The 24,491-nt window shown below is 44.3% G+C and overlaps 1 protein-coding gene across 25 annotated transcripts in view; it reads right to left on the reverse strand.

Annotated features, from left to right (window-relative positions):
* The window catches only part of celf2 (cugbp, Elav-like family member 2), a 180,862-nt gene that overhangs the window by 79,882 nt on the left and 76,489 nt on the right, over positions 1 to 24,491 (reverse strand). The window contains exon 1 of one of the 25 annotated variants that reach the window (XM_058623874.1): positions 13,931 to 14,350. The exons of the other annotated variants lie outside the window; for them this stretch is intronic. Coding sequence (XP_058479857.1) covers positions 13,931 to 14,007 — 77 coding nt within the window. The 5' untranslated portion in view covers positions 14,008 to 14,350. Of the gene's footprint in view, positions 1 to 13,930; positions 14,351 to 24,491 lie in introns of those variants that run through there. 25 annotated transcript variants of the gene reach the window in all.

The raw sequence follows: 24,491 nt of genomic DNA on the forward strand, positions 1-24,491 counted from the left end.
TCTGATCCAGATTAGGGTTTTGGCGTCATTTAAACTTAACATGGTTCAGTCCCATTGAACAGGTCCAGTATATAACTCAGCGACATCTTCACAGACCAGGGTGATTTTTGTGTGACGTGTAGGTAATGACCCAAGTATGTTCCCATTCAATTTTAAGTAAGAATCCGCCCACTGATGACGTCACAAAAATGACCCCATTTCTTATTAATGGACAAACCTGTGGAGAAAACGTACACATCTGGGTCAAAAGTCATCAGATTTGAATGAGATTTGGTGTGTGTGTGTTGGATCACACTCTCTACCATCACACCCAGTTTCATGAAAAATAAAGAAATGGTCCAAAAACAAACTGATAAATAAAGAAAACTACACAGTTTTGACAAACGGCTGCTTGAACGTTAGATAAGTGACCAAGACTTGTACTGAGACTAAGGCTAAGATCTAGGATCTAGGCCAAGAACAAGTTTGTGACTAAGACCTAAGCAGAGCAAAGAACTGTCATGACCAAGATAAAGACCATGTCAAAACCAAGGTCCAGGCCAAGACTTGCACCAAGACCAAGGCTGGGTAAGTACCACTCAAGTTTATGACCTAGACCTAAGTAGAGCAGGACCAAAACAAGACCTAAGTCATGACATGACTTGTACCAAGACAAAGACCAAGACCCCATTAAGACCAACACCACAGCAGGACAGGATCCATCCCATAACCAAGAGAGGACTTCTACTCAGACAAAGACAAGGATCAGGACTGAGGCAGAGTGAGACCAAGTCAGGGCCTAGGTAGTGAACTCATCCTGGTCTTGACTTGTCCTTAGTTCCTAAAGGTGTTGGTCTCACAGTCATGTGAGCAGAGTCTGAGCTTCAGACTCTAAAAACCTCTTTATAAATAGATTTACTGATCGATGAGTTCTTTAAAAAACTCTGAACCGACGTCTTCTTCTTCGCGATGGATCTAAATATTGTTTTTTATGAGCTTTGATGCAGGAAACGATCGACTGTGATCTGTGATAAGTCAGCGTATCACACCTTTAATCACAATAACACAGGAACACACTCTCCGTCGGATCAATCCCCCGTCCACTGCGCTGGTGTTTCCAGGAACGTGCTGACGGCACACACTGAGTGTGTGTGTGTGTGTGTGTGTGTGTGTGTGTGTGTGTGTGTGTGTGTGTGTGTGTGCGCGCGTGCCTCGGGCTGTCCCCTCAGCGCCGCGTCCGTATCGACCTGCGGTGGAAAACAGGCCCGTACTCGAGCATGTAACCAGGGCGGCGAGTCGATGAGCGGACATCAGAGCGAGGGCAGTCGTCCAAAAACTGCATCACAATGTGCCCAGAGGCTGCGCGCACACGCACACACACACACACACACACACACAAACAAACACACACACACATACACAAACACACACACACGCACACACACACAAACAAACACACACACACACACGTACACAAACACTGCATTCACACACAGACGCTTGGCCTTTGCTCAAACAGCCCTGGATTTACGGTTTATAAAAATCCCCCAGACGGTGATTCATGTGTAATCTCAAACATCCGCTTCATGGACTCAAAGCTTCTGGTCTTTACGGTCAAAGAGAGACGAGGACGTTAGCGTGGATTCGAGGACGCTCGAGTGGACACGAGACACTGGACAAAATGAGACGTTTACATTAAAGACGTGTCTAATTTTTTAAACATAGTTTTTTTTGAAGAATAAATGGTGAAAGGAAGTGAGTTAGCGGCTACTGTAGCATCAATGTTTGACGTTAGCGGCTACTGTAGCATCAGTGGTTGACGTAAGCAGTTACTGTAGCATCAGGTGTTTGGCGTTAGATACTGTAACATCAGTGTTTGACGTTAGCAGCTACTGTAGCATCAGTGTTTGATGTTAGCAGCTACAATAGCATCACGGTTTGATGTTAGCAGCTACAATAGCACCAAGGTTTGATGTTAGCAGCTACTGTAGCAACTCCTGTAGCATCGGGTATTTGATGTTAGCAGTTACTTTAGCATCAGTGTTTGATGTTAGCAGCTACTGTAGCATCAGTGTTTGATGTTAGCAGCTAGTGTAGCATCAGTGTTTGATGTGAGCAGCTACTGAAGCATCAGTGTTTGATGTTAGCAACTACTGTAGCGTCGGGTATTTGATGTCAGCAGTTACTTTAGCATCAGGGAGTTGATGTTAGCAGCTACTGTAGCATCGGGTATTTGATGTTAGCAGTTACTTTAGCATCAGGGGTTGATGTTAGCAGCTACTGTAGCATCAATGTTTGATGTTAGCAGCTACTGTAGCATCAGTGTTTGATGTTAGCAGCTACTGTAGCATCGGGTATTTGATGTTAGCAGTTACTTTAGTATCAGGGGGTTGATGTTAGCAGCTACTGTAGCATCAGTGTTTGATGTTAGCAGCTACTGTAGCATCAGTGTTTGATGTTAGCAGCTACTGTAGCATCGGGTATTTGATGTTAGCAGTTACTTTAGCATCAGGGGGTTGATGTTAGCAGCTACTGTAGCATCAGTGTTTGATGTTAGCAGTTACTTTAGCATCAGGGGGTTGATGTTAGCAGCTACTGTAGCATCAGTGTTTGATGTTAGCAGCTACTGTAGCATCAGTGTTTGATGTTAGCAGCTACTTTAACAACACACTGTTGTAATGATGTTTAATATCAGCAGTTATGGAAGCCACAAAATATTGCGTCTGTGTTTTATCGTTAGCAGCTATTTGAGTAGCTGCTAACGAAGCTTAACAAACTTCGACTGTTGACGAGTGAAAAAGTGAAACACAGATAATTATTTTTCATAAGTTGGATTGTTTTAAATGTAGCCGCGGTGTTGTTTGTAGATTTGAACGACAGAATAAAACCCATGTTTTCACTGACGTTTATTGAACACATTCACGGCTTATTTAGCAGCGAGCGTCCTTCACCGCTCTCCTCTCTTTTGTCATCAGTCGTGTTTTTATTCCAGTCAAGTGATTTCTTTACAATCATGACAGAAAATAAAAAATGTCATTTTCCACGCTTCATAATCACTGACTGCACCGCCGCGCTTCACTCGCAGCTGCAGGTGCACCGCGCTTCACGTTTCATTGAAAATTATTACTGTGTTACTTCATAACATCAGTGAACACCAGCACATCACCAGACTCCGCCTCCTTTCAGTGTCAAAAAAAAGAAGCTTACTTTTATAACGTGTGTGTGTGTGTGTGTGTGTGTGTGTGTCTGGTCCTGATTGAACCTGAATTATCACAAACTAAATAATTACTATTCATCATATTGTTGCGACAACGCTTCAAAAATGATATTTAATCGTTAATCTCACAGTTTATTTCACATTGTGTTCCATAGTAGCAGCAGACGCTGTGTTTAAGGCCTGTTATTATTATTAGTTTAAAGGTAAAACGTATAGAGCAGGAAAAGCTCACAGCTGAATTGACATTAACGTTCACAGAGAAGCCACTAAAAGCTTATCAAGGTGAGACTTTAATGAGGATTTACAGATCTGTGTTTACCAAGAATCACAAACAGCTTCTGTGAATAAAGACACCGAGGATGAAAAGGAGAAGATGAGTCATTAAAAACACAGATTTCTCCCGTTTCTCATTAATAACAGCTTCAATAATAACAGCGGTCCTCAAGGGCGCTGCAGGGGCCATTATGAGGTGCGCTTTGCTTTATTCTTCCTGTCGCCTTTGCTTTATTCTGTGACTGGTTTCAAGGGAAGTTTGTGTCCCTGTGGAAAACCACTCACTTTCCCACACCAAACACAGGACCTGCTGGTCCTCTGCTGCCTCGTGTGGTCACTTTGTGTCACTGAGGTAAATCTGAACAAAGGATCTTTAAAGCCAAATTCACAAAATCTGACATTTGATCTTAGTGATGGAGGTGTGTGTGATGTTAAAATCACTGGTTTTCTCTCTGGGCTTTGGTGTGGGAGAGTGAGTGGTTTACAAACTTCAGTTTCCTGTTGGAAAACGTCGTCTCACAGTGAGATAAAGACGTGATCATGTTGATTTAATCTGACATAGATTATATGAGCTGAGTCTTGTGTTAAGTGGCTAAAATCTCAGTAAAAACAGAGATTCTCTCACAGAAGAGACTCGTCAAACTCAAACTCAGAGTCGCAGCAGGTGCAGACGTGTGAAGGCGGCGTTTGTCTGCAGGACTGCAGCGTTTGGAGTTACCGCCTCTGTATCAGCGACTCCCCCGACACCTCACTCCATCAAACCCCGGCAACAACGCGTGGAAACAAAAATGATGTCTCTGGGATTCATTGAAAAATAGGTGTGGAGCTTTCACCAGGCAGCTGCTTCGATAAGTGAGAGAAATCTCCCAGATAAAAAAAAACTAAACTAAAATGAGATATTTAATTTGCTTCTGTTGTTTCGCTCGGCTGGAAACTGCAACCCTCGAAAATAAACCTCTCAAAATGTCGGGGGGGAAATAGAACGGCAGTTTATCGACGAGTGTTTTTCATTTGATCCGTTTTTTTAAAGGCTCTCAAAAGTCCAACAGTCGTAGAAGAAGAAAAAAACTCCAACTCTCCACTTCCTGCCAAACACTCTGTGAGCGAGTGAATGAAAGATGGCAAACATCAGATCACACGTTCATTCATGTTTGCTCTACCTTTGAACCGCACATCACACCACGGTCACGCCACTGTTTTCAATTATAGAAATGATGTCGACTTAAGAGGGGGGAGGGGCTTCATCACACACACACACACACACACACACACACACACACACACACACGCGACACATCCTGAGTGGGAAATGGTGTGTGACGCTGTAAAATAGATCAGTGCTGAGTGAAATGAGCCAAACTCTTTTCCCTCTCGTGAGTTCACGTCTTCTCCGCCCGTGTTTTCCCAAATCCTCCGACGCTCCGGATGCTCGTCTGATCGTCTGATCCGCTCTTTTTATGGAATACGAGCTGGGTTTTCAATTTTTTAACTGAATTATTAATCCGTTACTCAATTAATCGTCAGCTCATTTCATCGTCGATGAAGCAGTTTGAAGCTCTGAGGTTTTTTCCCGGCTTCAATATGTGAATATTTTCTGGTTTGAAAGACAGAAAATAACCGACAGATGAAAATCAACGTTATTTTCTGCCCTAGTTTTCAAACAAACACAATTATTTAAGTGTGAAAAGCTGCAAAATCAGGATTTACTGTACAACACGCAACACTGAACTGTCAATCACAGGCGCTGTAAATATAGAGATATAAAGTCGAGAAGAGAAAGGCTGCAGTACCACTGACAGAGAGACAGAGGGCGATAGAGAGCTGTTTGTTTGTGTAGTTTGTTGCTGAACATGAACAAAAATATGTGGAATTGTCACATCTCGTCACGTTTGTTCAGAGAGAGTTTAAACTCTGACGTCCGCGTAACGCTGCCCATTTTTATCACTTTATGTGTACTTTAATATTTTGACATGATAATACTCCATCACATTTGGAATCTTCAGCACAAAGTGAAGCTTTAATTAGTTATGATGCAAATTACTGTTTGATGGTGCTGTTTGGGAGTGAGTTTGTGTGTGTGTGTGTGTGTGCATGAAGCAGCTCATATGCTCATGTATCCCACAACACAACACACACAACACAACACAACCCACACAACACAACACAACACAACACACAATAAACCAGCTTCTGAGAACTCTGCTGATCGATTATCGCTGCCTGTTTCACTCAAACCTCGACAGAAACATCGCAAACAGAAGCTACGAGTTAGCTGTGTGTTAGCTAACGCCACGCGTGAGTTTATAACAGCACAGCAGCTAACGAACGATTGACGCGCTCGTAGACGACAGATATCGTGAAAATAAAAGTGCAATACAAAGAGCAAGAATCTGCCGAGTCATCTCAAACATTCAATTAACAGTGGGAGTAGCGTTAGCATCAGGCTAATACCCTGTATTAGCAGCAGTAGTGTTGTTTTTCTCATTGTCGATTCAGAAACAGGTTGTTGTTGTTTCACTTTATATCAATGATTAGAACGAGTGGCGTCGTCTACGCCCACGGTTCTCAAACTGTGGTTCGTGTACGTGCGTAGAAATAATAATAATTATCTGAATCTCATGTGTGTGAAGTTTATGTGAGGAAGAATAAACGTGAACCAGTGTGTTTTAACGTTAGCATCAGGTTTATATCGTCCACGTAAAAATGACACAACAATTAAAAGACGATTCTGTTAAATTTAACAAGTTAAATATCGGAGAATTCATCGCTGAGCTGCGTCACGGCTGAAAACTCAAAGAAACACAACATGCTAGCCTGACGCTAATATGACTGAAGGTTTAAATGACGAGTCAGCAGAGATTAGAGTAACAGCTGGTGCAGTGAATATTTCTTTCTTTGACACAGCAGATGTTAGTTTTTCCTTTTTTTTTTAAAGATGTTTGTGGGTTTTTTCGAATTTTATTATATTTAGCTTCTCTTCTGTTGAAAATGGCCGACGTCGTCACCAAACCGCGGGGGTTTAAAGGGAAAGGAGGGCGACGACGATGAGGCTAATTAGATTTGAGGGGAATGACGGAGTGAGTGAGTGAGTGAGTGAGTGAAGGACGTGGACAAGTCTGAGGTCAAGTAAATTAAAAAAGTGGAATTGTGTGAAGAAGAAGAAGAAGTGATGAAGGACAGAGAGATGACGCTTTAAATGGATGATTGGTGACAGTGTGTGTGTGTGTGTGTGTGTGGATTAGATCACTGTTATGACTGCACACGCCCTCAGGACAGCGCAGATTAACTGTCGACACACACACACACACACACGTTTATTCCCACCTCTGCTAACGTCCCCTCTCTCTCTCTCTTTCTCTCTCTCTCCGTCCATCCGTCATCACCTCTTCTGTCGCTCGCTCTCGTCCCGCCCCCTCCCTCTCTCTCTTTCTCTAACTACATCAGTGAGTCCCGGGGCGTTGCACTAGATCACGCTTCTCAATAAACCCGTCAAGCCCCCCCCCCGCCGCCCCCCCGCCCCACACAAACACACACAACAATACGGCCATCGATCACATTGCTCTCACACTCACACACACACTCACACACACACACACACACACACACACACACACTCCTCTGTGAGAATGTTTCCGCGACCAACACGAACCAAAGATTTCACACTCAGCTGATTTGTGCAGAAAAGTCTAGAAGTTCTCACCTGTACTTAAAAAAACCGCTGAGTCAGCGACCAGCGACTATTGTTTCTGCCATTTTTCATCAAAAACTTCCTCCTCGTTTAGGAACGTGAACAAAATCTTTTTTGCAAATGTTGTTGAAAAAGACTTTTATCAAATTCTATGAACTTTGGAACAAAAGACACTCGTGGATTAAATAAATAAACAAACCAGCGATCAAATCTGAAGTTGATGTTTAGATTATTGAATAAAATCAATCGATTTAGCCTCAGAAGCGGCTAAATATCAACACTGAGCGACTGTTTCAGAGTCATTAATGTAAATTATAATAATCTATGAATGACGTCCACGTTTGACTACGTCATTTGTTAAGTGCGTTCATGGAGGAGCAGGAAAGACGGTGTTATCTCGCGGACCCAACATCACTGTATCGTGGGCCGGATGTGGCCCGGGGGCCTCGACTTTGACACACCGTGCCGTGTTGAAGAACAGTGAGTTCAAGAAAATTGTTAGCATGTAGCCTGTGAGTGGACAGGTAAAATGTTAGCATGTAGCCTGTTAGTGGACAGGTAAAATGTTAGCATGTAGCCTGTGAGTGGACAGGTGAAATGTTAGCATGTAGCCTGTGAGTGGACAGGTAAAATGTTAGCATGTAGCCTGTGAGTGGACAGGTGAAATGTTAGCATGTAGCCTGTGAGTGGACAGGTAAAATGTTAGCATGTAGCCTGTGAGTGGACAGGTAAAATGTTAGCATGTAGCCTGTTAGTGGACAGGTAAAATGTTAGCATGTAGCCTGTGAGTGGACAGGTGAAACGTTAGCATGTAGCCTGTGAGTGGACAGGTGAAATGTTAGCATGTAGTCTGTGAGTGGACAGGTAACATGTTAGCATGTAGCCTGTCCTTCATTATGAGCCTAACAAATCTGTCGTCCTCTTGTTAAAACGAGAAAATTAAGTTTTTTCTTGGCGTCTTAAAATCTCAGGTAAGAAAGCAGCTCTGTGCCGTGTTGAAGGACTCGTGATTGTGGACGTCAGCGCTGCCAGAAACGATGGGGAGAAAAAGGACACGGGAAACCGTCGGCGTTCCCCTCACTGCTGCCTTAAAAAACCTGAAGTCTCCATTTAAAGTGAGATTAAAGGACTTTTACGGCCACTCATTAGCCTCCAGACACCGCGCGGTCTGACCCCGGGACGGAGTTTAACGAGGAATCGAACCTCCAGCGCAATCTCCACGACTTCCTTCAGCATGAATCTCTGTCTCCTCCCTTCTTCTTCTTCTCAGTCTCTTAATTTCCATCTCCGCCCTCGGGCTGCTGCATATAGACAGACACACACACACACACACACAGTGACAGCAGTTGTACAGAGCTGTCAGGTCTAACCTTGAGTCGAGTGCAGACGCCGGTGAATTGTAATGCAAAGCGGAGGGCGGAGGCACAAACAGGATGTCAGAGAGCTTCTCCTCGTCTCGCCTCGACCTCCCGCTTTCTTCCCTCTGGAGTACGACTCAGCACAATCTCTCTGTTACAGCTTTTTTTTCCCTTTTCTTTATCTCTTTTCTTCTCTCCTCACACTAATGGTTACCTTTCACTTTCCTCCCAACAAACACTTCCCCACAGGTGTGAGAGCGCCGGAGACTTCGGTCCGGTTATTAACATGTTGGTCAAATATTGTGGACAAAGGTCTCTCTGCAGATAAATCTCTGATTGTTGTTGTTGTTGTTGTTGCGTGACAACACACACACACACACACACACACACACACACACACACACACACAGAGCAGGTCTGAGACGAAACATGAATATAAGTCATCAAATACTTCATTATTGATTATTGACGGCCCTGAACGCACCCAATGAGCCTGTTCAGCAACTGCTCCAACACCTGGCAGCATCACAGAGCAAAATCTAGCATGTGGCACGTTAGCATCTAGCCTGCATGACTATAAGAAATATGTTAGCATGTAGCCTACAAGAAAAATGTCAGCATGTAGCCTACAATAAAAGCGTTAACATCTAGCCAACACAACTACAAATGTTAGCATGTAGCCTACAAGTACAATGTTAGCATCTAGCCTATGAGTCAACAAGTAAGAGTACATCACATGTGGCCAACATGACTACAAATGTTAGCATGTAGCCTATGAGACAACAGGTAAAATGTTAGCATGTAGCCTATGAGACGACAGGTAAAATGTAAGCATGTAGCCTATGATATGTCAGCTAAAATGTTAGCATGTAGTCTATGAGCCGACAGTTAAAATGATAGCATGTAGCCTACAAGTACAATGTTAGCATCTAGCGTTAACAAGTAAGACTGCATCACATGTGGCCAACATGACAACAAATCTAAGCATGGAGCCTATGAGAGGACAGGTAAAATGTTAGCATGTAGCCTGTGAGTGGACAGGTAAAGTGTTAGCATGTAGCCTGTGAGACGACATGTAAAATCTTAGCATGTAGCCTATGAATGGAAAAACTAAAATGTTAGCATGTAGCCTGTCCTTCATTGTTAGCTTAACAAACCTCGCTGTTCTCTGACTAAAATCTGTTTTTTGTGTCTAAAAATCACAGGAAAGTTAAAAAGAATCCATGAGCAAAGAAAGCAGCTTGTTTTGAGCAGACAGGATTATTTCAGATTTATAGATCAGTGTTTTTATCGCAGGTCGTTGTCGTGCGTTCACGAGTTTACGCGCTCACTTTAAAAAGGTTAGACAGGGAAGCGGCGGCGCGTTAATGGACGCTTTGACCCCATAAAAGAAACGTTTTCTGTGCCGCGCGCCGTCGTAAATATGATGAAGCATCACCGAGGCTCCGGAAGCTTCCGCTCTTTAACTGTGAAACACGACGGCCCATTTAAATGAACTCTTCCTGTTGACATTTAGAGGAAAACTCAGACGACTTTATCCTCGTTAAAACACACACACACACACACACACACACACACACACACACACACACACAATAACTGCACAGGAAACGCTGCTTTTTCACGTTTACTTTAGTTTTGTATTTTCCAGTGAAGCAGAAGTAGCTTGTTAGCGTTAGCGTGAGCAGACGCACGATAATCCCGGATAAAAGAGGAGGCGTTCGCGCTCACGCTGTTTCTGACGAGTTCAAAAAGACAAACGACAGGAAGCAGTGGAGGATTATAATCTCTTTAAAAAGGTAAAAAAAACAAACAGCTGCTGCAGTGACGTGTGTGTGTGTGTGTGTGTGTGTGTGTGTGTGTGTGTGGCACACGGATGACAGGTGGCGCCGACCTTTCCGCGACCTTTGACCGCCACCTGATCCTGGTCCAGCTGTCACACGTTCAAGTGAAGCCGCTCGATGACAGCAGAGGAAGACGTCTGAAGGTCAGAGCCAATCAGGACGAGACGCTGGGATTATGGGAATTATGATGCGTTAATCTCAGAGCAGTAAAAAAAAAACAGCAGCCCGCTGTGAGTCGTTCATTTTTCACCCACGAAAACGACTTCTCTCTGGAACGCAGCGCACTCTGATCAGAACGAGGAAGTCAGATTAAATTCAGATTAAGATTAACTAGGTTTGAGTTCTACGACCGTCACAGGAAAAACTGAATCCACAATAAACCGTTTAATGAGCCGCTCTCAGCACGGAGACTCGACACAGGTAAAACGTTTAGAGGGAGAGAGAGAGAGAGGGATGGAGGAGGAGGAGGAGGAGGAGGAGAGAAGAAAGGGAAAAGAAAAGAATCCACTGAGACGCACGAGGTAAAGTCTCCCTGTGGCAAAGCAGAGCGATGAAGAGCTGAGGAAGCAAAGGAAGGAGAGGAGGGTGGTGCAGAGAGAGAGAGAGAGAGAGAGAGCATCATCATCATCATCATCATCGTCGTGTTGTTTGCTTCATCTATGGATGCAGTTATTTTTCTGCCCATCACAGCCCAGAGACATGACGTGAACGTGTGTGTGTGTGTGTGTGTGTGTGTGTGTGTGTGTGTGCACGCTTCATACGTTTCAAGGCCAAGTGATGAAATAATCCTCTCAGAGAAACTCAAGAGTCCAGGGAATAAAAAAAATAACACTGACTTACACACACACACACACACACACACACACAGACAGAGGTAGAGAGTGTGTGTGTGTGATTTCACAACACAATCAAAACTCCACTCTGAAAAACTCTTTCACGTCATCGTCCAGCAACAATGACGCCGACACTTTCTTCCGCGCGCTGAGCGAGAGTTTCCGACACAAATCGCGACTTTCTGACAGGAAACACTTCCTCTTCCTCTCGTGTCCTCCTCAGGTAACCAAAACAAACTCACGACCGTCGTCCTGCTTCTCTAACGACATCACGCCGGCGTATTTGTACGCGCTTCACTTTGGATGACGAAGGTTTCTGTCACGACAGCGGCGACGCGAGAGGGAAGGAGCGAGCGTCTGACAGAAGAAGAAGAAGAAGGAGAAGAAGAAGGAGAAGAAGAAGAAGAAGGAGGAGAAGAAGAAGAAGAAGAAGAAGAAGGAGAAGGAGAAGGAGAAGAAGAAGAAGAAGAAGAAGGAGAAGAAGGTAAATCAGGGATGGAGGAAAACTGACGATGTCATGGATTGAAAATAAAGTTTAAATGTCGTAAATCACGAGGAAAATGGTCGAATATGTGAAACAGATGAAATATCTTTGGACGTTGGTTGTGAACTTTACTCTGTCTCACTTCCTGTCTCACTTCCTGTCGCCGCTGTGATGTTTCCTGCTCGTGGCTCTAACGTCGTCGCAGTGAAGATGTGAGTTGCAGGAACCCGACAGGTCTATGAGCGCTCTCTTACCGAGGCAGCGAGGAGGCGGACAGCCCTGACACGGGGACACGCCTCCTGCTCCTCCTCCTGAAAACCTGCCCCTGAACTTACATTCTGACGTCGTCCTCTCTGCACATGTGATGTATGAGAACTGAGTGGAAGCAACGATCAGTGATGTGTGTGTGTGCGCGCGTGTGTGTGCGTGTGTGTGCGTGTGCGTGTGCGTGTGTGTGTGTGCGCGCGTGTGTGCGTGTGCGCTGTTCAAACCAAAGTGAACATCAAGTGCATCAAAGTCTTCACTCGTCTGTGAGTCACATGGTTCAATCTTTGAGGGATTTTGAGGAGAAAAGACAAAGTTTCAGGTTTTTTTAGGATAAAACAGAATAAATCACAAACCAGGAGTGAAAGCGGCACGAGCTTCGGTCTGCGACAAAAAAAACACGTCACTTTCACGGGATCGCAATAAAATTCACAAAATCGTATCACATGACCAAAATAAAGGCGACAGCGAGCTGGTGATTTCAGTGACAGTGGAAATGAAAAGTCTTTGATGACGATAAAATCACGTAGCGCCTCGTCGCGCTTCTCTAACGACGTCACGCCGCTGTATTTCACGCGTTTACTTTGGATAACGACAGTGACGCAGAAGCGTTTGAAGAAGAAGAGGAAGAGGAGGGTAAATTAGGAAAAGAACAAAAATGATGACGTGATAAAATCCCGATTCTCAAACTACGTTACGTAAAAGTGTACGTCCTCGTATTTGACTCCACATTACGAAAGGTTACGTACGTCCTCGTCTGTATGACATCACATGTCGTAAATGAGGACACGTCGGTGTCAGTTATCGGTATCTCGAGTTCTTCCGATATATCGCGATATCGTCCAGTATCACACGTCAGTACATCGTCGTTTACTCACTTTGTCGCAGTTTCCGTAACGTTTGTAAATGTTTGTGAGACACGGAAGGTTCTTTATATTCTTTATGTTGACGCGTGTTTATGAGAGGATGAATTCACTAACTACTACACACTGTCTTCAGAGACGGAGACACACAGCTGCAGACGTGAGACAGATGTGAGACAGATGTGAGAAGAGACAGAGAGACAGAAAGAGAGAGAGACGTGAGACCGAGACAGAAGTGAGACAGAGAGAGACAGATGTTAGACAGAGAGACAGACGTGAGACAGAGACAGAAGTGAGACAGAGAGACGTGAGACCGAGACAGAGAGAGACAGATGTTAGACAGCGAGACAGACGTGAGACAGAGACAGAAGTGAGACAGAGAGACGTGAGACCGAGACAGAAGTGAGACAGAGAGACAGAAGTGAGAGAGGGAGAGACGTAAGACGTGAGACAGAAGTGAGAGAGAGAGAGACAGACAGACGTGAGACAGACAGGGAGACAGAAGTGAGAGAGAGAGACAGACGTGACACAGACAGACAGAAAGACAGACATTGGGTGCATGACCAGGACAGATGTCCTGATGAAAACGTCTCTTTGTCTCTTTGTCTCTGCTGATGCACAAATTCCACTTTAACTGAATTAAATCAAATCCAATAGAAACGCGCGGGATTCACTCATCCACACATTCCTGCGTCTGTCTGTCCCTTCACTGTGGACACTGTCTCGCGACCAAGTGTCCAACAAACTAGTGTCCAAGCAAATAACCGCGTCATCACGTGACTGAAGTCACGGTGAAGTCGCTGTCCTCGCGCGCGCGCGCACACACACACACACACACACACACACAATCATCATGGGCGTCAACAACTTCTCTTCACCAGAGTTCTGAACAACATTTTCATCCCGAACGAGGATTTAAAGACAAAAGGTTATAATTTATGTTCATTCATTCATTCATTCATTCATTCATCACAACCTCGAGGAGCTTCTGCGTCTCCATGATCCCAGAAACAACTGCTCAACCTCAGAGGTTCACGAGAACTACAGCTCGCGCGCACGCGCGCACACACACACACCGGACATCAGCTTCACACACACACACACACACACACAGAGAGAGGACTCACAGTCTGTCCGCGGGGACGAGCAGGCGACTCTCCACCATCATCTCAGGCAGGAAATCCAGGCTGTAGGACGAAGTCATGCTGCTGCTGCTGGTGGTGTCTGTGGCGACACTGTGAGTGTGTGTGTGTGTGTGTGTGTGTGTGTGTGTAAATGTGTGTAAAAAGAAAAAAAAAAAGCGTCGCTCGCGCTCCAAAAACTGCGCGACTGTTCCGTTTGGAGACAGAGAGGACAGGTGCGAGAAGAGCCGAGTCTTCCTCCTCCTCCTCCTCCTCCTCCCCCCTCCACACACACACACACACACACAGAGTTACTGCTGCGAACACACACTCACATTCTCCTCCTCTTCTGTGTGTATGTGTATGTGTCGTTGCTGCTGCGTGTGTGTAGAATATTGTCCTCGCTCCTCATAAGCAGCAGTGTCAGCAGCAGCAGCAGTAGCAGCAGCAGCAGCAGCAGTAGTGTCAGCAGCGTCTGCTCGGACTGAGAGCAGCAGCAGGAATCAGCTGAGCTGCGGAGGCGTGGCGCGAGGACACGCAGCAGCTGAGCTTTAACTGTTTAAAGGTCTCTGAGCACACACACACACACACACACACACACACACCGCGTGCTCTAGCCCCTTAACTTACCCTTAACCTTAACCACCACAACTAAGTGCCTAACCCTGACCTTTAACCTAAAACCGGGTCTTAACCGTGAAAACGAGCTGATGTTTAGTTGTGTCAGAACGTGAGGAGCAGGCAAAATGTCCTCACTTCTTTAGGTTTAAAGCGTGGTCCTCACAAAGACACCCATACCAGAACACACACACGTGCTTGAACAGAAAAGTGGTTTAAAATCATTATTTCTTCAAATGCGTTTATTTTGAAACACTCTGTGAAATACTGTCACAAATATCGCAATGTTGTTTTTCCCTCCAAAAATTAGACCAGTTTCAGACCCTGACCCTGGTTTACGGTGACGGTTCAGGTTCAGTCAACACTGACTCACTAAACCACGACTAAAGCCCAGGACTCGGTTTTTATCAGATACGAGCAAACACGTAAAGATCACGCAACATGACGAGCCGCTACCTCTGCGATGTCTACGTCACATGATCACGTCTTTATCGTGACGTTTGTAAAGCACTCACTCTCCCACACCAAACACCAGAGAGAAAAGCAGTGATTTTAACATCACACACACGAGGTGTTGAGCCACTGCTGCCTCCATCACTAACTTCAAATGTCTTATTTTGTAAAATTTGGCTTTTAAAATCCTTCATTTCAATTTCTTTTAAAGACACAAAGTGACCACACGAGGCAGCAGAGGACCAGCAGCTCCTGTGTCCCCGCCAGCCGAAATCACTGGTTTTCTCTGTGGGGTTTGGTGTGGGAGAGTGAGTGGTGGGTTTGAAACCCTCTTTAACACCTTCACATGTTTCCATGTGACCACTTAATGAAAACGTTAACAATCACATGACTCGGCCCATTTTTGAAAAACAACGTAATTACGTCTGTGATAACGAAGCAAACCTTTCATTTTCCTGTAAAACTGCTGCTCACTGGATTAATTGTGTGGATGCAGCGTTTTCCTCCCTGTGGAACCAGAGTGGATTTGAACGCACACACCCCCCCAGCCCCCGCGCACCGCTCATCCACCAGGTCGCCCCCATTTCATGCAGGAGAGGAGGGGGAGGAGCTCCGGTGAAATAATGAGAGGGAGAAAAAGAGAGGCGGCTCTCTGGGGAACGACTGCGAGTATGTGGGTCAACGTGGAAAACAAGAGGAAGTGCTCGGTACACACACACACACACACACACACACTGCAGGGTAAGTGTGTGTTGTGGGAGGGGCTACTGGGCCCGCGGCGCTGCTCTTGGGTCAGTTTGCATGTTTACTCGCAGTCAGCGAGGTCAGAGTGCAGACGGGAACCACTGATCCTACAGCGGCGCCTCGGGCCCGGACCTGGACCTGGACCTGGACGGGTCCCGGGAGCGCAGAGGCGGCGCTGACGGAGAATTTCACGACGCCGTCAAACGCTAACTGCTACATCGACATCTCACACGCACAGATACGTAGCATTTCTGCATTCATTTTGTTACTGTGACGATTCAGAATATGTTTCAATGATTCTCCACAAACTCCAGTACTTTCTATCACCACCAGGGGGCAGCAGCAATCCCATGGAAGTGGTCATTTACCGCGGTCCTTGAATGCATCTCTTTAGCTGAACACACTGAAGTGAAGCCTGCGTTATGTTCACGCCGAGAATATTCAAATATGAGAGGAATATTACCATGAAATGTTCAAATATGAGAGGAATATTACCATGAAATATTCAAATATGAGAGGAATATTATCATGAAATGTTCAAATATGAGAGGAATATTACCATGAAATATTCAAATATGAGAGGAATATTATCATGAAATGTTCAAATATGAGAGGAATATTACCATGAAATATTCAAATATGAGAGGAATATTATCATAAAAATGTTCAAATATGAGAGGAATATTACCATGAAATATTCAAATATGAGAGGAATATTATCATAAAAATTTTCAAATATGAGACGAGTATTACCATGAAATATTCAAATATGAGAGGAATATTATCATGAAATGTTCAAATATGAGAGGAATATTACCATGAAATATTCAAATATGAGACACATATTACCATGAAATGTTCAAATATGAGAGGAATATTACCATGAAATATTAAAATATGAGAGGAATATTATCATGAAATGTTCAAATATGAGAGGAATATTACCATGAAATATTCAAATATGAGAGGAATATTACCATGAAATATTCAAATATGAGAGGAATATTATCATGAAATGTTGAAATATGAGAGGAATATTACCATGAAATATTCAAATATGAGAGGAATATTATCATAAAAATGTTCAAATATGAGAGGAATATTATCATAAAAATGTTCAAATATGAGACGAGTATTACCATGAAATATTCAAATATGAGAGGAATATTACCAAACAAGACAACAAATCCCATGATGCCACGCTGCTTCCTGAGGTGTTTTATTTACTCCGTCAGTTTTACAGAAATCTAATTGTAATTTGATGAAATGAAGTTTTATATTCCAGACGTTTCTGCCGCCGCTCTGATAAAAATGCACCCGAGTGAGATTTTGAGAGTTTGTCGTTAGCGACGCGGCTCATTCCGGGTCTTTCAGGTGGATTATGGAGCAATTTTCCACGTAAACAACCTTCAAATTTCCGCACATTTACGTCATCAAACCCGAGCTTCGCTGAGGGTCAACGGGACAAAGACGCCGCGTTCCGTCCGATCAGACGGAGCTAAAACTCGCCCTGATGTCACGACACCACGGAATAAAAGAGTGGAATCCCTGGAGAGAGGAGGAGGAGGAGGAGTCACGTGTTTTGTTCCTGCTTTGTGCGTCAACAACAGCGCGGCCTTGAAGAAGCGAATGAACCCTGACCCCGTGACCTCTGCGTGATGACAGCAGAGCCGCGGACACACACAATGACAGTTGTGAAGCCTCGTGCTTTGACCTTGAGGATCGTCACTGGACTTGGATTCAGCCGAAGTTCTTATTCCTTCATCACTGTTTCAATTCCATTATAAATACAAATGTTTTCAAGTTAAAAAATAATGTATAAACTAAATATTAAAAGGTTTTAAAAACACTAAACTTAACACAAATAATCATTTGCATGGTTTCCTTCTCAGTGATGTTTGCAGCTCGGGACTTTTTGTTGGTTTCTGAAACACTTTATTATCACATTTATCTGAAAGTGGTTTAAACTGCAGCTTAAAACACATTTAAAATGAATTTAATAAAACGCTCCAAATGAACTTGATTCATATTTCCTGTATTTGAGGAGCTAAAGTCGCAGAAGCCACCGCGGAATGGAAAACACGCGAGGGGAAGAAATGCTACATGGCGCGACATTGAACACAAAGACGTAACGTTATTTATCGTAATTCTCGCTGTTAGCCGTGTTTCATCGCAGTCACTCACACAGTTTTGTTTGTCAGTGCGGCAGGTTCGCTAACGTCGTCCATTTTTTCAGAATATAATTTAAACTTGAACCAGGTTTTAACTCCTGATTTTCAGATAATGCTGTGTCCAATCACTTAATAGTGGGCGTGTCTGCCCCTTTTTTAGTAATTGTAGCTAACGTGATGGGAGACAAGATTTAAAAGACAAACCGGAGGGAAAACGTCCTCGTCTGCGAGTTTGAGATTAATCTTCATTCATATTTTAATCCGCCGCAGGTTTCACTCGACGCCGCAAAATTTGCCGCGTGGGAGAAAAACCAAAGGGACGTTATTTTTCCGTGACGTGACTCGGGGTCACACAGCGTTTCAGACATCGTGTTTTTCTCACCCTCACCCTCACCCGTCACGTCTCCATCGGCTCACCCCTGAGCCTCATGTTCTCACACACACACACACACACACACACACACTTTTGTGTTCCAGCCTCTATCTCGTTATTTCTATCTTCATCTCTCTCACCTCGGGCTGGGGGGCCTCAGCTGCCCGAACAATACAAATCGATCACTTAGAAAAGAGCGAGAGGAGGAGGAGGAGGAGGAGGAGGAAGAGGAGGACGAGGAGGAGGAGGAGGAGAAGGAGGGGGAGGGGGGGCCGAGCGAAAACGAAAGAGACAAAGGGACCAAAAATAACTTGTCTTCCGGAGGAAATTAAAGACAGACAGTCCTCAACTATCACAGAGAGGATTGTGGGTAGCTAATGGCGTGGGCTTTTTTTCACATGGGAATATTTGACGAGGAGCTCATGAATAATTCAGGAAGCAAAGCAGCTGTGTTTGAGCATAAGTGGACAAGCGAGGGGACAGGACACCAGCGGACGTATGGACGGACGTTCAGACGCGTCTGATGAATCAGCTGTGACGAGCGTTACAAACTAAAGTGACTCAGAGAACTTTTACTCTGTTTTATCGTTTTATTGTTTGTTCTTATGTTTCTATGTTTCATTTATCCTCAGCTGTTGTTTTTAAAAGTAAACTGCAATGTTCACATTCATTCATGAGCAGCGTCGCACAGGGCGCCATCTACTGGAGGGGCAGCAGATCAGTGTGATCAGCGTCTGTCAAACGTCTTCATTTTTGTCCACAAAAACAAAACGATTCAGTTTTGAATGATTTCTCTGTTTCGATGGAGCAAAAAAAGCCGAAAATATTCACGTTTAAGAAGCTGAAAAATCACAGAAACTGCTTTAAATAATGAAAAAAAACACTCAAAGCGACGATCAATAGAGTTAAGAATTAAGATTCTTAACTAACCCTAACCCTTAAATTAAGTGAAGTTAGTCTCAGGCTGGTTATGTCTTCAAAGCTTTAGTGTTAAAGTTACGTTTTTTTTAGACTGAGTGAGAGAAACAATGGTCCACCTATGAGATGCATTCAACGAGCCCGTAAATGAAGTGTTGACGTAACATCCTGACATTTACTGACATTTACTGACATTTACTGACATTTACTGACATTTCTTCTTAAAAAATCCACCAGAGTTCATCGCTTGAAAAGCACGGAAACGTGAGACGGAGCGTTGATGAAAAACTTCCAACACTTCCGACATTTCCATCATCGCTCTCTCACTCTCTGAAATCTCCAAATGTAATTCGTCCACTCGTCTCCTTCATGTCCACACTTTCATCTCTTCTCTCTGTCACGTTGTTACTGGGTCTGAACTCTGGTCAGGACACTGTGTTCTAGTTCTGACGAGTCCTCACTCTACTGCTGCTACTGCTGCTGCTGTTACTGCTGCTGCTGCTGCTGCTACTGCTGCTGCTGCTGCTGCTGTTGCTGCTGCTGCTGCTGCTGTTACTGCTGCTGCTGTTGTTGTTACTGCTGCTGCTGTTGTTACTGCTGCTGTTGTTACTGCTGCTGCTGCTGCTGTTGTTACTGCTGCTGCTGCTGCTGTTGTTACTGCTGCTGCTGCTGCTGCTGCTGACCTGTTTTCAGACACGCTGGGTTTGCCTCGTGTCTCACCCCGACAAAGTCCACGGTGGGACATTTATTGCGATATTTCGCCCCCTTCCTGCACTGTTTGGTCTAATCTGAGCGATTTCACAACTTTAGCCCAAACCATAAATATTTGATGTTTCTCAAAGTCGAGGATCCGTCTGAGTCAGAGCCGACAGAGACGAGGAAACACTCGACTCTGAGCTTTCATGGAAGAGGCTTTTTCAGGTTTACAGCAGACGTCGTGTGAATAATCATCAACAGAAAGTCAACAATTAAAGAACCTGGAAGATAAAAACTCATTCTTTTCCTCTTCTACGTAAATTTCAGTGATGAAAAATAACAACGTTTTCAAAATTGGACCAAAAATGACAATGTATACGGTTACCAGTCATATATATATATATACATATGTTGTACCAGTTATCGGCTCAAGCACTCACGATATATCGTATATCGGCAAAATAAAGGCCAATATCGTGCATCTCTAGCTCGTAGTAATTTTGGTTGCACCAGAACAACGTAGCGATCCCGTAACGCGTGAATTCAGATTCAGGATCATTTGTAGCCGTCTTTAAAAGATGAAATATGGTTTTCTATGTATTTAAAAAAAAAAGAACGAAGATATACCAAATCATTTATTGGCCCAAACTCCTGATTTATCAGCACATCGTCAAAATGTCCATCCCTCACATTCATTTAAGACGTCAAACAACTTCAAATGTTTTGCCGATTTCTGCGTATCCTGCAACACACACACACACACACACACACACACAACAAGCGTCCTCTGTCCAGCTGAACTGGACAAAACCCTGAAGTAGAAACTCCTGTCAAAGTGGGAAAAACCCTCTATCTCATAGTTCTGGTCCTGGTTCGGGTTCTGACTCGGCTCCCACTATCCCCCCCCCCCCACGGTGACATTTGTCCAGATCTAATCAAGTGTGTGTTTGGTTTCTGCACCCTCACAGTTTGAAATATGAGATCTTTTTAAAATAACTTTTTTTTAAAGGGCACTTCAGCGACATTTCACCTCGTCACAAAGCAATAACGCCGCGGGCTAACGTCCTCGCCGTGTCACAGAGGTGATGTGTTTCCCCCCCCCGCTGTCAACAAAAGTCAGTGTGTGTGTGTGTGTGTGTGTGTGTATGACTGAGGTTTATCACAATCTCAGAAACCATTTATCGTTTAATATTGTTCATAATCACGATCCTGAACATGTTCGTAAAATATCGCAGACTTAAGCTGACGAAGAGTGAAAAAAAAACGTGAACTTAATCTGCGTTTGCTGCGTCCTGTCTCACAGGAAACTCTTCAAAATAAGAGTGCAGAGGAAAAACCTTTAAAACAGAACGGAGGCGGAATGCTCGTGTGATGTCATAAGTTAAACATGGCCACGCCCATTTGTTTTAAAAAAGAAAGAAAAGTAAAAAAAAGTAGTAGAAAATCCAGGTTTTTTTACGCTAATTCTTGTTTGCGTGCACTTTATCTTTGCTCTAAACTCAAAAAAACCACAACATTATTTATTCGACAGGAAGTGATAATGATGTAAATAAACATATATGACGCAAACTGAACAGGAAGCTCTGAAGTTAGCACCATCGTGCGCTTACGCGTTCGCCGTAAACTCTCACTTCCTGTGTCGTCTTTCACAATCAGCTGACACATTTGATCCCTCGCTGCACCTGCACCGAGTCTCAGCAGCCCCGCCCCTTCCTCATCCCCCTTCTCCAATTCTGTCTCTCGGCTCCTTCATCGCCAACTCCAACCAATTTCTTCCCTCTTTCTTCACACCATCATCCCTCCTCCTCCTCCTCCTCCTCCTCCTCCTCCTCTGCTCCTTTTCCTCATTAAAGTGGGACCCAGGCAGCAGCGGTCACTGCCTCTCATTTATTTTCATTTGAAACTGGTGCAGCTCCACTGATCCTCCGGGAGGCGAGAGAGAGCGAGAGAGAGGGAGGGAGGGAGGGAGGGAGAGAAGGAAAGAGAGGGAGGAATGGTGTCATTCTGATAACAACCATCGCGCACACACACACAAATAGAAGAATACAACAACACGTCATCCACATGTGTTGTGTGTGCGCACACGCACACACACACACACACACACACAGGGAGGGGGCGCTGCGCACACACACACACACACTCAAACAGATTCACTTTCACACCCATTTCAATTCATTTCACACACTTCATGTACCTGTGAACTCCCCCCCCCCGACACACGACCCCGCCCACACTCAGCCCCACCCCCCCGCCCCTGATTGTGTGATGGTGTGAAGGTGACGACAGCAGCTGTGAATCAGGAGGCCGATAAACCCTGTTCTAAACCCTGTTCTAAACCCTGTTCTAAACCCTGTTCTAAACCCTGTTCTAGCCCACACACGTCTGCCGGGATCGATCCTCACAGCGTTCGTGCTGCGACCACCTCCTCCTCCTCCTCCTCCTCCTCCTCCTCCTCCTCCTCCTCCTCCTCCTCCACCTCCTGTACGTGTGTGTCCATGCATTGTATTAGAGCGGTGTCGGGGAGCGGCCTCTGCCTGACACTCTTTTGATTGAAAAGTCGCTCCGGCAGATTAAATCGTCGTAGCGGAGACAAGGTGCGGCTCTGCTGTGACGGCTGCTTTAGCAGATTCAAGAAAATCCACGAGGAGGAGGATGAAGAGGAGGAGGAGGAGGAGGAGGAGGAGGAGGAGGAGGAGGAGACACAAGCGTCCGTTTTAACGGCCTCGCTCTGACTCGTCGTCTCGCTGAGATGAGGCAGCGACTCTAAACCAACGGTCGTTTGTGTAATATGAGACTAATGTGGTCCACACCATTACACACACACACACACACACACACACAGAGACACTGTCAGCGCACCCAGAGGACGGAGACGGATATAAAACACACACACACACACACACACACACACACACTCTTCTCGTCTGCTATGAGCTACATTTCCTCATCCTCCATTTTCCGGATTAGTCCACGAGGAGCCCACAGGGACGCACGCCTCCATTTTTAGCCCTAACTGTCCAGGTGGACGCGTCTCCACGTGATGGACATTTCGTCACCCGCTCCTACTGTGACCATGTGTCCACGGCGTATATACGTATATGTCATATTCAAAATCAAATCACTCGTCTGTTAATGTTTCATATAAAACTGAGAGTTTTCAGTGGTGGAGAAAAACGAGAAAAAGTCTTTAAATCAGAGATGAACATTCAGCACTTTCACCTTTCAGATCGATAATTCATTTCATTTTCATCGTCGTGTCGATCAGACAGTCAAACATCACAGGCTGCACACGGACGTTTGTCCACCGGCGTCCTCGCGCGACGATGTCTCACTCCTCGCTCGTCCCCCGTGTTCAGAGTCAGATTTTTCATCGTCGGGGGGGAAAAGTCATTTCATTTGTCGGCCGTTCACTCAGTGAACGACGCCGCGGTAACCGACGACGACCGGCCGACGTCAGGGAAACATCGACAACAAGACCTGACGACAGGCGAGGAAGAGGAGGAGATGATTCCTGACAAATGGACTCGTGAAGGGAACTTAAAAAATGATTCACACTGAGAGAGAGAGGAAGAAGTTTCTCCTCCTCTTCACACTCACTCCATCCGTCATAAAACCAGGAAGAAAAGAGAAAAATAAAGAAATAAAAAGTGAATTTCTCTGGTCTTCATGCAGCGACTGAAATATTTCACCACATTCTGATTCAGAAACTTCAAATTTGACGTTGTTTCCTGAGAATATTTAAATATTTACACTTTTGACCTCACTAAATCTCCATGTCGACAGAAGTTCTGACCATTTTTAACATAAAACTTCTTCAATATTTACCAGAATCCACATCTGTGTCAGATTTACACATTTTTAATGTTTTAAAGAAACTGTAAGAGACATTTAAACTTTATTCTGATCATCAGAGTTTTGAAGAAACTAAGCCTGAACTGAAATAAGTTTTATTCTTAAAGGGAAAAGTCATCAGATCCTGAAACAATGATCAACATCATGTTTTAGCTTCACTTTATTATTAAGTAAGTTTATAAAAAAAGCAGCTTCAGAATCTTTATTTTTTTAGTAAAAACTAAGAATATAAAAATACATATTCATGTGCATGTGGGCGGAATAATGTGAACATGCAAATGAGCTGAAGGAGCTTCAACAACAACCGTGTATGTATAGATTAGATTATATTATATATATATATGTATGTATACACTGATGTATGTGAGGTCAGAGGTCAAACACAAACCGCCTGCTATTTAAATATTTAAATATGCTGCAGAACGAGAGTTCAAAGACACTTCTTTATATTTCAGCAGAGAGAGAGACAGACAGAGAGAGAGAGAGACACACAGGAAGCAGAAGTGTCACATGTTTCGCTTCACTGGGTCAAACAGTTGCAGGAAGCAGAAAGAAAATCTGCAACAAAAACCTCGTTATAAAATATAGTCAAAAAATTTTACACACAAGAAAAAAAATGTGATTGCATGTGTCCCCACATAGACCATATGTGTCCCCACATAGACCATATGTGTCCCCACGTAGACCATATGAGTCCCCATGTAGACCATGTGTCCCTACATAGAACATATGTGTCCCC

The sequence above is a fragment of the Solea solea genome, chromosome 3 (genome assembly GCF_958295425.1).
Source record: "Solea solea chromosome 3, fSolSol10.1, whole genome shotgun sequence".
Taxonomy (NCBI): Eukaryota; Metazoa; Chordata; class Actinopteri; order Pleuronectiformes; family Soleidae; genus Solea; species Solea solea.